Genomic DNA, 13,446 nt, shown 5'->3' with positions numbered 1-13,446 from the left:
ACAGATGCAAATAAAAAGAGAAATGCAAATCAAAAGAGAAATGCAAATCAAAACCACAACGAAACGCCCCTTCACACCCACTAGGATGGCTGTAAGCAAAAAGTCAGATAAGTGCTGGTGAGGATGTAGAGAAACTGGAACCTCACACGTGGCTGGTGGGAATGAAAAATGGTGTGGTCGCTGTGAAAGGCTGGCAGTTCCTCAAAATGTTATACCATGTGACCCAGTGATTCCATTGCTAGCTATACGCCCAAGAGAAATGAAGACACTTGTTTTCAGTTGAACACAAAAGTTCAAAGCAATGTTACTCACAATATTATCCACAATAGCCAAAAGGTAGAAACAACCCAAAATCCATCAGCTGATGAGTGGATACACAAAATGTGGTGGATCCAAACAATGGAATAGTATTCGGCCACAGAAAGGAATGAAGTGCTGATACCCTACAACGTGGATGAACCTGGAAAACATTATGCTAGTGAAAGAAGCCGGGCACAAAAGGCCACATAGTGTATAATTTCATTTACATGAAATGTCCAGAATAGGCAAACCCATAGAGACGGAAAGTAGATTAGTGGTTGCTGAGGAAGATACGAGGAGAAGGAATGTGGAGCCACTGCTAATGAGTATGTGTTTCTCTTTGGGGTGATGAAAACATTCTGGAATTAGAGGCAATGGTTGCACAATCCTATGAATCTACTAGAAACGACTGGATAATACAGTTTTAAAGATGGAACACGGTGGTGTGTGAACTACATCTCAAAGCTGTCATTTGGGCTTCCCTGGTGGCGCAGTGGTTGAGAATCTGCCTGCCAATGCAGGGGACACGGGTTCGAGCCCTGGTCTGGGAGGATCCCACATGCCGCGGAGCAACTGGGCCCGTGAGCCACAACTACTGAGCCTGCGCGTCTGGAGCCTGCGCTCCGCAACGGGAGAGGCCACGATAGTGAGAGGCCCACACACCGCGATGAAGAGTGGCCCCCGCTTGCCGCAACTAGAGGAAGCCCTCGCACAGAAACAAAGACCCAACACAGCCAAATAAATAAATAAATAAATAATTAAAGGTGCTAAAAAAAAAAAAAAAAAAGCTGTCATTAAAAAGAAAATCTCTCAGGGGAGTGACACTTCTGCAGCCAGAAGCTTTGGGCGGGGAGGGAGGCCAGCCCTTGTGGGATGTGGGGAGGACGTGGGGTCTCGCCACCTCCCGTGACCCAGGTGCCCTCCCCTGCTCGACAGAGCCCAGACCTGGCAGGCCCAGTGGGGCAGACAGAAGGTGGGCAGGGCTGGCAGGCACTGGTGTATTGGGATCCGAGGAGATGACCTCGCCTGGCTTCTTGCCCTCGGGCCCCTCCGGGATCAAATCCGGGGTGCTGTACTTCCCATTGACGTGCTCAAACTCCTGAACCTGGGGCAGGTGGGAGGGAAGCAGGGAGGGAGGTGGTCGGAGCTCAGAACTGAGGGCCTCAGGGCAGCCCGTGGGACCAGGGGCGTCCCAGGCTTGGGGTGAGGCAGAGGTGCCGCCTCCACCCGAGGCTGGCCAAGCCACATGCCCTTCTGACTGCAAACCCCCCTGCCAGCCCCTACCCCCAGCCCGGCCCCACCTGCCATCCCGGCCTCCAGTCCCCACCCCCTCCAACTTCCCCACCCAGAGAGGCATCGTGGGTCCATGCCTCTAGCCTGACTCAGACCCTCTAAAGCCAGGCACTTGCCCTCTGCCCGCTGACCCCCCAGGGGCACACCTGGGCCGTGGTCGGCCACCAGGAAAAGCCCAGCAAAGGCTACTCACCCACCTTCTTCCTAACTAGTGACATGACCCCGATGCGCGTGAGCACGTGCTGCCTGGAGAGGCCCTCGCGGGGCACGCCGTCTGCGAACGTCTCCGCGCCGTCAGCCCCCGGCTCACACAGGTGCCGCATGAAGAGGGACACGTAGGCTCTGGGGTGGGGGGGACCGGGGCTCAGGGAGTGGGGGGCCAGCAGGACCCCCGGGGGACCTCCTGGCTGGAATCATCACCCGTCGCCTGCCTCCCAACCAGGCCTGGCTGGGTCAGGCCCCAGGGAAGGACAGAAGAGGCCCCCCGGGCAGGGGACCCTCCTGGGACGGCCCTCGCCCCGGATAACCCAGATCCTTTGTGCTGCCGTTAACACCAGCTGCTCTGGCAGAGGAGACTGGTCAGCATTCTCTGCCAATGAGCCCTGCCCAGGCCTGGACCCCAGGCACGCCAACATCGGACAGCAGTGAGCTCTCCGGATGCCCTTAACCCGGCGGAGACGCCACCCATCGTGCTGGCTCGCCCCGCCGGAGCCTGCCCGCTGCAGGGCGGGCGGCCACGCCCCGGGCCACCGCCTCAGCCCCTTTACCTAAACTCCTTCTCACTCTTCCCGCGAAGGTCCCGCACCAGCCAGTGGGAGTTGAAGGCGTCCTGGGGGGGCATGCCCCAGCGCATGATGGCGTTCAGAAAGGCCTTCCGCTGTCGGGCGTTGAAGCCCAGCACCTGGGCCGGTGGAGATCAGGGTGAGGGAGCGGCGAATTCAGAGATGCGGAAGAAAAGCACAGGGAAGGGAGGGGCACGGAGGAGCAGGGGTCTCCAGCGGGGGCAGGACCCAGAGGGGCACGGCCCAGACCAGGGCCTGTCCCAGGCCCACCTCTACTTGGCACTGACCCAGCGTGACCCCCCGGCCCTCCCGCCCCTCCTCCCGCCCCTCCTCCGCGCCCCGGGAGTGGCAGCAGCCGGGAGTTCTTTGCTCTGAAAGGGGACGAGAGAAATCTGGGGAAGGGGAGCTGGGAAAGCGGGGTGTGCACGCAGGCCCCACCTCTATGTTGCCGCCGACCCGGGCGAGAAGCGGGGGCAGGGGCTTGTCCCTGTCGCTCTTCAGCTGCCTCCTGGATTGTCGCCGTCCACCTGGGGGAGCAGCCCGCCACGACCCCTCAGCCGGGCCCGGGGTCCTGACCCAACCCACCCAGCAGCTCGCCCCAGGACAGCAGGCCCCTCAGGACCCACTCCGGAGGATAGATGCTTGTCCTGATGCCCCCGGGGCACCCCACGCCGACCACCAGCTCCCCGACACACCGCCTGGGCCCCGGCCCCGCGCTGAGACTCACTCTGCCCTTCCGGCCTTTCTTCAAAGTCCTCGTCCTCGTCCTCGGATCCAATGGAATATTCGGACTGGTTGTCTGAGAGCTCGTCCTGCCACTCTGTGGGGGGTCAGGCAGAGGGGTGCAGGGTGAGCTGTGCAAGCAGAAGCCCACCCGAGCCCCCCACACCCAGGGGCACACCAAACCCCTACACCCCAGCCCGAGAACAGTGACAACGGAAACAGCCCTCATGTACTTCCTGTGAGCTCCCGTAGAATCCCTACAACCCTACACTACATCCTAAGACCTCATACCATCGTTGTCCCTATTTTACAGACAGAGAAACTGAGGCTTGCCTAAAGGCACACCACCAGCCGTGAAGTCACTGAACCACTACCCATCTTGTTCCCCCAAACACCCAACACCCCACACCCGCCCCGGAGCCCCCTTTCTCCGAGAAGCTCTCCCCATCGCCTCCCGGCTCAGGCCACTCCACACGGCTGCTACTCTCCCACGCCCAGGGCTTCCCGCCACAGGGATGCCCTCCCCGCCGGCACGATCCTGCCCGCCGGGACACACACCCTGGTCCTCCTGGGAGGCGTCGTTGTAGTTGACCTGCTTGCGGACGCGCTTGCCCTTGCCCAGGTTGCGGGCCAGGTCCTCCTGCTGCTGCTCGTAGTGGTGCCGGAGCAGCTTCTCCCAGTAGTCGGGGTCCACGTTCTCCTCCTGCTTGATGATCTCCCGCTCCACCTCCTCCTGGGCACGCAGGAGCCATGGGCTCCGTGAGGGCGGGGCCCGCGCGCATCTCCGCCCCTAGGAGGCCTCGCTGCCTCTATCACACCTCACCCTCTAGGGGCTCAAGGAGGAACTGGAAAGCCTGCCTGCTCCAGGAAGCCTTCCCTGATCACCCCCAGCCCCCCACATGTTCTTCCTCTTCCTGCTCCTGCCGCAGTAATTCATTCATTCATTCACTCATTCATTCACTCTACAAGTATTCCCTGGCCTTGTGCCAGGCACTGGGGTATAGAACAGAATAAGCCCCACCCTTGTCCTCAGGAGGCCCCCAGTTTCAAAAGGAAAACTGGCACGTGGAAGAATAATTAGCACCCAGGGTCCGCGTGGAGGGTGGAGGGCCCACTCAGGAGAGACCAGGGAGCCGGCCTTCGGGATAATCGGTTTCGGAGCGTAGATGGAGAAGCTGCGGTAGGGGTGCGGCCGCAGATGGGTGGAGCCGCTGAAGGGAGGGGCGTGGTCACTGAGGGCGGGGCCGAGGAGGGGCGGGGCTTACCACGCCGTCCTCCTCGCGCACCACGTACTGCGCCACCTTGAAGGAGCTCAGGTATTCATTCATGTTCTGCAGCTCCGTGTCGTCCGTGGCGTCCTGGTTGCGGTCCAGCAGCTTGGAGATGGCCGCATCATCGTAGTGGATCACACTGCTGTCCTCCACGTCCTTGTTGTCACCTGGGGGCAGACAGGGTGCAGAGTTGGGGGACCCCCACCAGAACAGATTCCAGACAGTGGCCCTTCCCAGTCCCCTCCAGGGCTTGCAACTGAGGAGCATGGTGATCAGAGAATGTAACAGCCCACTGCCTGCTCAGCTACAGTCCACAGGCGGGGGAACCTGACAAAATGGGTTTGGGGGGCCCCCTTCCTCTCCAGGAGCAGCCATCCGGGGTACAGGAGGTCTGGGGGCTGGGCTGGGTGGGCCCCTACCTGGCGGGGTGCTGCCGTGCTTTTTCTTCGCGCTGGCGGCCAGGGCTCCCCCTTTGGAGGACTGGACATCAGGGATGGGCGTGGCGGGCCTCTGGCCCTGAGACATCATGCCTGTAGGACAGAGGTGGGGGGCCGCAGAGCTGGGGGGGCAGCACCCAGAGATGCCACCCTGGCCCTGCCCATCCTGGCCAGGAGGGGGGAGCAGAGGCGGGAAAGGCTGCACACTGGAGATGCCCTGGGAAGGGAGTGTCTCGAGCAGGACGAACCCCACCCCCCGTGCCCCGGCAGCCGGGATACCCACCCTCCACGTCGTCCTTGAAGAGCTCCTCCGTGCCGAACTTGAGGATGTCGTCCAGCTCCTGCTTGGTCATGGAGCCGGACTTGGAGCCCAGGCCCGGCCGCACCACCAGGTGCGTGAGCATCATCTTGCGCTTGGCCACCTGCGTGATGCGCTCCTCCACCGAGGCCCGCGTCACGAAGCGGTAGATCATCACCTTCTTGTTCTGCCCGATGCGGTGGGCGCGGCTGAAGGCCTGCGGGCGACCTGCAGCTTAGCACCCATAGCTCAACCGAGAGAGGGCTGGGGGCTCAGGGTCAGGCACTGGAGGGCAGGGGGAGACATGCACATGGGCTCCTGAGCGCGCTCTGCGTGGAACCAGCTGCCTGACGGCCCGTGGAGATGTGTGTGCACCAGGGCAGCTGTGCTCGCGTCCTGTGTGGCCTCCTGCGGGCCGGGGTGCCTGTGCAGATGGAACTCGGTGTGACTGCAGGTGTGCAAGGCAGCGGTGTGAGCGGCAGTGTGGCCAGTGTGCCTGACGTAATGAAGCCACACGAGGCTCTGATGGTGCTCATGCCGAGACGGGGGCTGCAGCTCCCCGGGAGTGACCACTAGTGGGACTGTGAGCCCACCTGTTGGAGATGCACAGCCACCCTGCGAGGACAGGGTGTGACATGAGGACATGCCCGGGGATTTGCGCATGAGGTGTCCGCATGACGTGATCGGTGTGATTAGATCTGTGTGGGTGACTGTGCACGGGTGCACACACGTGTGCATGAGACATGAGTTTGTGTGTGCGCCCCAAGAGTGTAAAGTGTGTACGTGCCCGGCCCTGCCCCGAGAGGGGTGGCCATGGACAGCAGAGTGTGTCTCTACTCTCACCACCCCTGCCCCCCAACCCTCCCATCCTTCCTCATCAGCCCCATTGCCCCCGCCTCCATCTCTTCCTCTCCCCACCTCCACAGGCCTTGTCCCCTAAACTCTATTTTCCTGTTCCTCCCAAACTGGCCCCCTCTGGGTCCCAGGACCCCCTCATCCTGCCCCACTCCACGGCCTTGACCCTAAGACTGATGGGACAGACCAGGGGTCATGGTCACACAGATCACTGCGTGTTCTTGGACACATCCCCTGCCCTCCCTGGGCTGTTTCCTCTTTTGTACAATGAAGGAGCTGGAGGGGCTCACCTCCCAGGTCCCTCTTGGGGCTGGGACTCCACGAGGCGGGTCCAGGGAGAGGTAAAGCCCTGAGACAGTCTGTGGGGGGGAGGGAGGGAAAGCCCACAGAGCCAGGGTCAGCGAGGGGCCCTCTTAGAGGGTTCTGGTGTCAGGGCCACACACCTGGATGTCATTGTGCGGGTTCCAGTCTGAGTCGTAGATGATGACCGTGTCCGCCGTGGCCAGGTTGATGCCCAGGCCACCTGCCCGGGTCGAGAGGAGGAAGCAGAACTGCTGGGCCCCAGGGGCTGAGGAAGAGAGGTGGGCGCCCAGCGGGGTGAGTGAGGGGCACACCCAGAGGGGTAGGGGTGGGGACAGGTGGATGGCAGACGGGAGAGCTGGAGGGGAGACCGGGGCAGGGAGGGCTAGAACTGTGACCCCATCACAGGTAACAATGGCCTGAGCTGTGCTCAGGGAAGCTGCAGGAGGCCGGGGGCCCCGGGCGGGGGGACAGAGCAGCCCACCTGAGCCCTATGGATCCCCCAGCTCTGAGCCCTGAGCCAACAGGATGGAGCCAGAATGAGAAGGAACCAATTTTCAAAGCCCAGGCGGGCAAAGAAGAAACTGCAAACAGCCAGCAAATACGGGCAGAGCCCCTGAGGGTCAGGCCCCAGGGAGCCCTGGAGAACTCGGTCCTTCCCGCCCTCACAGCTCCCCTGCCCGTGATGCTGTCAGAGCAGCCAAGGAACACTCAGGGTCACAGCTCCAGGACCCAGGCCGACCCTCTGGTCAGTGCCCACTGTGGCAGGACAGCTGGTTTTGAGGCCCATCAGGGCCCTTCACTGAGTGACCTGGGACTGACCATGGCACCTACTCGAGCTGCAAACAGGGGTCCGATACTCCTGATGCTTCCCACTTAGACGTGTGCTGGGGCCGCATCTAGATGCTGAAACTGCACAGGAGTCGCTGCTTTGGGTTTTGGAGCCGTGGGACCCCAGCCCTGTTCTGAGGGTGGAAGGCGGGAAGCAGCCACAGGCCCCAGGGAAAGAGAGCTCATCAGCACTTGCTGCAAACCTGCCACTAAAGAGGCGCTGGACCACTTCCCCCTCCAGAGGTTTCCTCCACTCCAGAGCCAGCTCCTGGCCTGCCCCCCTCACCTCCCCTTCCCAGGCAAGCAAGAGAGCAGGTTGGAAGTTTGGGCCTGTGTGGCCCTGCCCTTCCCTCTGTCCTTCCTCTAAGGGAGCGCTGCTCAGCTCTGGCCCTCCCCGCAGCCTGTGTTCTGGGGACAGGCCCCATCCGGCCCTGCTTATAACTGGAGGTTTAGCTGGTGTCCATACCAGAAGCCCACAGGTGCTGGCCAGACCCTCAGCACCAGCTTCATTTAGTAACAGAGGGATTTTCCTCCCCTTCTGCCTTCCTCCTTGTCTGTTTCTCAGCTCTGAGCAAGTGTTATCTACTGGCTTCTTGCACCCCAGCAGGCCCCTGGAAAGTTCCACGGAATGAATCCCTTTTACCAGCTATTAGGACCTAAGGACTGGTCTGCTTTCTTCGGCCGTTTGAGGAGCAGCTACCCTGACCATGAGTTGGGTGGTCTGGCTAAGAGCCTAGCGTAGGAGGAGAGGCAGACGGGGCCCCGGGATGGGGTGGGGCGGGGGTACCGTTGAATCTGTCAATCGCCTCTTGCCGGAGGCCCCCGGTGATGCCACCATCAATCCGCTCATATTTGTAGCCCTCATACTCCAGGAAGTCCTCCAGGAGGTCCAGCATCTTGGTCATCTGCAGGGGACACGGTATGCCTGAGGCACTGCCGCAGAGCAGGGACCCCATGACAGGTGGGGGAGAGGACAGAGCAGCCTGCTGAGTGGGGAGACAGGTGGGACCCAGGCAGACCTGATGCAGGGCCGTTCTCTGAAGAATGCAGCCTCCAACCTCAACCCCCGGAGCCACTCCATCCCCCACACCAGCCCCACAGCCACCTGCCTAAGACACGGCTCTAAGCACGCGCCTCCCTGCTCTCTCCTCACAGGATAAGGCCCCAAATCCTCACCTTGGCATTCCAGGCTTGCAGGATTGGTGCCCAGCCCATCTGGGCTTCATTTCCCAATGCTTCCTTCATACTCTCCAACCATCCCAAATTACCTGAACTCTCTTCCCACCCCCTTACCGCCTAGGAAACTCAAACAGCACCTCCTCTGTGATGTCTTCCCAGATTTCACCCTTTCCTATGAGAAGAGAAAAGCAGTCCCTTCTGAGCTCCCATATTCCTCCCATAATCAATCTGGAGAGATAGTTTGGCTGGATATAAAATTATCAGTCACCATTTTCCGGCAGTGTATTGAAGGTTTTGCAGTTGTCTTCTGCCACCTATTGTTGCTGATGTGAAATCTGAGGACAGTCTGATTGTCATTCCTTTGTAGATACTAGGTCTGAAGTGTGGCATTTTCCCTATGATGTGCCTAGGGCTTCCTTTATTTATACAGTAAGTCCCCTACATACAAACCTTCAAGTTGTGAACCTTCAAAGATACAAACGTGCATTCGCATGTCCAATCACGTAAGTTACTGCATGTGTCTGGCGTACATTGTCATATGCATGCATCCTCTACAAGTGGTTGTGCTTTTGTGTACTTTACTGTACAGTACTGTATAGAGTACAGTAGTACAGTATCTTTATTTCAAGCCCAGGATGTCTGGAAGCAAGCGTAAAAGCGGCAGTGATGTAGCTGGTACTATTGTACTTTTCAAGGTACTATACTGTAAGATTTAAAATGTTTTCCTTATTTTTTGTTTGTTTGTTTTTTATGTGTTATTTGTGTGAAAAGTCTTATAAACCTGTTACAGTACAGTACTATATAGCCGATTGTGTTAGTTGGGTACCTAAGCTAACTTTGTTGGGCTTTCGAACAAATTGGACTTAATGAACACGCTCTCAGAATGGAACTCGTTCATATGTAGGGGACTTACTGTATTTATCTTGCTTGGTACTCCAGAGTGCACTTCAGACCTGAGACCTCACATCTTTCTCCATGTCTGTCTGCAAACTCTCATTAAGTCTGACTTCTTTGCCATTTTCTCCATTTCTTCTTCTGCAACTCCTAGTACACAATTACCAGAGCCTCTCACGGCATTCTCCATGTAATTTCTCAGTTTTATCTTTGTCTCTCTCTGCTGCATTCTGGGGAAATTCCTCAATGCCAGGTTCCCATTCACCACCATTCTCTTCAACAGTGTTGAGAGTTTATCCAATCTGTTGAAATGTTTTGTTTTCCATTTCATGCAGATCCTTTTCCTATCCAGCTAGTTTTATTTCATTTCTTGCTGCTTCTGCTTAATCGATTTCTTCTTGATTTATGAGTGTCACTTCTGGTATTTTTGAGGTTCCTAAATGTGTTTACTTGAACTCTTTTCAGGCTATTCTATTGTTCCTTCCACTTGGATTCTGCTTACTATTTTGTGGGATGTCTCATTCAATGTCTCACTGAACGTTTTCATGAGTTTCGGAATTGGGGTTTTCAGGCTTATTTTGGCTGGCAGGACTCCATCGCTGTCACTTTCTCTCTGTGTACACTTCTAGAAGTTGTGCAGTTCCCTCTACTTGGTCCCTTGGGGCCTCAGCCCAGAATCATGTCTTACGTTCGCAGGGGGCTGGGGGATTCTGGATCCAGTTTCCAGCTCAGCCCATAGTCACAGGCTTGGTCAGCTTTCCCCAGATTCCTCAGCCTGCTGCAGGCCCAGGGTGGGATCAGGGCCTTGCAGGCAGGAGCAGCTGTTACACGCTGACTGTTGCACACAGAGGACCCACCTCCTAGTCTCTGGTTCAGTCACACCACCGTGGAACGTTTTTCACACCAGGAGCCTAGGGCCATCCCTGACCCCCATCACAGAGATGACCTTGGGGTTGGATAACTGTCTCTAACCTCCATCTCCCACACTAGACTATGAGGGTCTTGAGGACAAGAGCTGGATCCCCATGCCTAGCACAGAGCCGCACATATGACAGATGCAAAAGGATAAAGGAAGCGCACAGACAAACAAATCCCTGGGGCTGGACAGCTTTGCCTCTGACCGCCCAAAAAGTGATGCTGCAAGTGCAATTTCAGGATCAAGCTAGAAAGAGGGACACACACACCCCCCCACCAAGCTGCCCCCACCACAGGGCCCCACCTTCATGAGAAGCTGGGCTGCAAGGGTGAGAGGAGAGGGCTGTCATCCCAGCCTGGACAGAAGCTCCAGGACCTTGGTCCTCCCCCCCAACATGCCCTGAGCACCTTGAACTTGGCACCCAACCAGCTCTCCTTGGCTGCATCACACCAGGGCCCAGAGGAGCGACTTTTGACAAACAACCCACACGGGGATGGCATCGGGCCCTGAGGGCTGCTGGCAGGTTGTGCCCTCAGCTAGTGGGGGCAGGACGCCCTCTGCAGGTGTGGGGTTGGGCTAGGGAAGGCAGGGAGGCCAGCAGCCACCTGGGGGCAGCTCACCTGGGAGAAGATAAGCACACGGTGCCCTTCGTCCCGCAGTTTCTTGAGCATCTTCTGCAGCAGCATGAGCTTCCCTGACGACTTGACCAGAGAGCTGCCATCATAGGAGCCATTGGGCAGGACAGGGGCCTCCTGTGGACACAGCAGAAGGTGGGGCACTGGGGGCTCCCCCTCCTCTCTGACTCTGCACCAGAGGCCCCAGAGAGTGGACAAGGGCCCAACAGTGGGTGGAGCACCGAGCCCAAGCCCGGGTCAGGCCAGGCTCTGCAGGGCGTATGGGCAGGTCACACGGATGCTCCCAGCGCCGCGGTCCCCAGGCAGGGCTCAGACTTGCCGGCCCTGCCCTCCATCTCCCCCTGCTGGCACTCCACCAAGACCACAGGCATCAGAGGACGGAAGGATGACACAGAGTCTTGAGCCAAGCCGGCCTTCCCAGCGGGAATGTGGCCTGGCCTCTGCAGTCACTGCAGGGCACATCCAGGCAAGGCCAACCCGGCCCCCCAAGCTGGGCAGAACCTTAGCCCAAAGGCCTCTGCTGGGCCACCATGGTGAGATCAGCCTGGGGCTGGCTGAGTCTAGGTCACCCACAGTACGGCCTCCACGCCTAACTCTGCACTGGCCTCCTTGTTTCGGGGCAGGGATGGGGGAAGGGGAAGGTGTAAATTAGAACCAGAATAGCCGTGACCTCAGTGAGCACTGCTGTTCCGGGCTCTCTCCAAGGGCACTGACGTGGACTTCCTGGTCTGGTCCTCATGCTTTCAGGGGGCTGCTGTTATTGTCCCCATTTCGTAGAGGATAAACCTGGGGCCCCAAGAGGACCACTGACTGTCCTGAGACCACAGGACTGGAGCCGGGGGTCTGACTGGGGGTCCAGTCTCTCAGCCAGGGCTGCACATCAGATCACCTGGGGGCCCCACCCAGGCCTCCCCGACTGCCAGGTCAGCCCTCGGAATCCTGGCCTGGGGTCGCCTGACGCTGAGGCTGGAGGGGATTCTGTGGTGCCACGATGCCCCCCATTAGTTTATGGTCACGAGAAGGGGTCCAGAGAAGGAGAGGGCCTGGCTGAGCAGTGGACAGAGGTAGGTTTTCAGATACTTCTGGCACAGTGGGGACCTATATCACCTCCAAATCATTCTCAGGGAGGACTGGCAGCTGAGGGCCTGAGCACCTGCCCCAGCAGCCAGGGGCACCATGGCGGCCACAGCTGCTTGCCACGAGGGCCACAGAAAACCCACCACAGCACAGCCACATGCACCTACCACGGCCTCAGGCCCCTTCCACAGCAGCCTCAGGCACTCACCATGGTGGTCAAGGGCACCTATCACGGTGGCCACAGTGGCAGCCACGGGGACCTACCACAGCGGCCACGGGGAAGAGGTAAGGATGGTTGCAACACTTCTTCAGGTCCATCATGATGTTCAGCAGTGACACCTGGTTCCCGCCCCCCTTGGAGTTCAGCGCCTCGAAGTTCCGCGTGAGGATGAACTTGTAGTACTTCCTGCCAGAGGAAGGAGGAAAGGCAAGCTGGATACACCTGGCCACACCAGCCTCCGAGAGGGCACTCTGCTCTGCGGGGAGCCTGGGGGCTGCTGCCCAAGTACCGGTTACAGAAAGACCAAGGGGAGCCCCGAGAGGTGAAGCCACAGGCCTGGCGCTGCCCAGCAAGTTGCTCGGGGACAGTGCAAGGACCCAGGAAGCCCCAACCCTGGTCACTGAAATCTAAGAGGCCCCAAGAAGGAAGTGTGTGCAAAAGGTGAGTTGAGGCCTGGGCGGGGCTGAAAGGCGCTCCCAACCACCCGGGGCAGCAGCCCAGGAAGGCCAGGTCAGGCCCTTCTGATCTAGAAGACAAGCCCAGGGGACACGGGGCAGGCTGCTCACTTCTGCATCTGGCTCAGTTCCACGCGGACAATCAGCTCGGTCTTGGCCGGCATGTTCTTGAATACATCAGCCTTGAGCCGCCTTAGCATGTGCGGCCCCAGAAGGTCATGCAGCTTCTTGATCTGGTCTTCCTTGGAGATGTCGGCAAACTCCTCCAGGAAGCCCTCCAGGTTGCTGCAAGAAAAAGCTGGGATGAGAGACTGGAGCAGGCCAAAGCCCTCTGCAAAGGGAACCAGGACTGGGGTGGGGGAGCGGGCCAGCCAGCCCCTGGCCACCTGCCAGAGGGTCACAGGGCAGGCCTGTCACAGGGCAGGCTGGCTGGTGGGCCACGGAGCCCTGGCCCTGCCCTAGGTGCCATTCCAGTCTCTGTCTAAGCCTGTGTCACCCCCACCCATCGCGGCTGTCTCAGCCACACAGGATGCCTTCCTGTCCTCAAAGCTGTCCTGGACATGCAGTCTCTAGGACTCTTAGCCATATCACAGATAAGGAAACTGAGGCTGATGGGTGCCCAAGGCTATACAGTCCAGCCTGCCCTCGAATCTACATCTCCTGATTCCAGAATCAGCATTCTCCACCCTGAATCCCCTGAGTAGGAAACTGAGGGGTCAGATGAAGACAAGAAGGCCGGGGCTCCGTCTTCACCCCCGTCTCCACCACCACCACCCCAGCCTTCTGCCTCCCATCGCTGCCCCCCATGTGGTCACTTCGATCTTTGTGGAGGGACAGGAATGGGCCCGGGGTGTGGGGAAGGGACAGGAGCCCAGGAGGACCCCCGGGGTCTTCAGGGGCAGAGCCGAGAAAAACCACAGGGTTAGCAGCAGCAGATGTTTCCCAGGGGCTCGGCATGGGGCAGCGCACTGCTAACACTC

General features: G+C 59.0%; 1 protein-coding gene across 4 annotated transcripts in view; it reads right to left on the bottom strand.

Annotated features, from left to right (window-relative positions):
* The window catches only part of CHD5 (chromodomain helicase DNA binding protein 5), a 65,735-nt gene that overhangs the window by 15,451 nt on the left and 36,838 nt on the right, over positions 1 to 13,446 (bottom strand). For all 4 annotated transcript variants that reach the window (XM_082469349.1, XM_082469350.1, XM_082469351.1 and 1 more), the window contains 14 exons: positions 12,578 to 12,751; positions 12,056 to 12,197; positions 10,700 to 10,831; positions 7,878 to 7,995; positions 6,403 to 6,527; positions 5,090 to 5,321; positions 4,789 to 4,899; positions 4,364 to 4,536; positions 3,657 to 3,831; positions 3,103 to 3,195; positions 2,814 to 2,902; positions 2,361 to 2,494; positions 1,791 to 1,935; positions 1,246 to 1,405 (listed from right to left, as the gene is read on the bottom strand). In XM_082469349.1, coding sequence (XP_082325475.1) covers positions 1,246 to 1,405; positions 1,791 to 1,935; positions 2,361 to 2,494; positions 2,814 to 2,902; positions 3,103 to 3,195; positions 3,657 to 3,831; positions 4,364 to 4,536; positions 4,789 to 4,899; positions 5,090 to 5,321; positions 6,403 to 6,527; positions 7,878 to 7,995; positions 10,700 to 10,831; positions 12,056 to 12,197; positions 12,578 to 12,751 — 2,003 coding nt within the window. The remainder of the gene's footprint in view (positions 1 to 1,245; positions 1,406 to 1,790; positions 1,936 to 2,360; positions 2,495 to 2,813; positions 2,903 to 3,102; positions 3,196 to 3,656; positions 3,832 to 4,363; positions 4,537 to 4,788; positions 4,900 to 5,089; positions 5,322 to 6,402; positions 6,528 to 7,877; positions 7,996 to 10,699; positions 10,832 to 12,055; positions 12,198 to 12,577; positions 12,752 to 13,446) is intronic.

The sequence above is a fragment of the Balaenoptera physalus genome, assembly GCF_965194825.1.
Source record: "Balaenoptera physalus genome assembly, chromosome: 1".
Lineage (NCBI taxonomy): Eukaryota > Metazoa > Chordata > Mammalia > Artiodactyla > Balaenopteridae > Balaenoptera > Balaenoptera physalus.
This window is presented reverse-complemented; position numbering and strand designations above follow the sequence as displayed.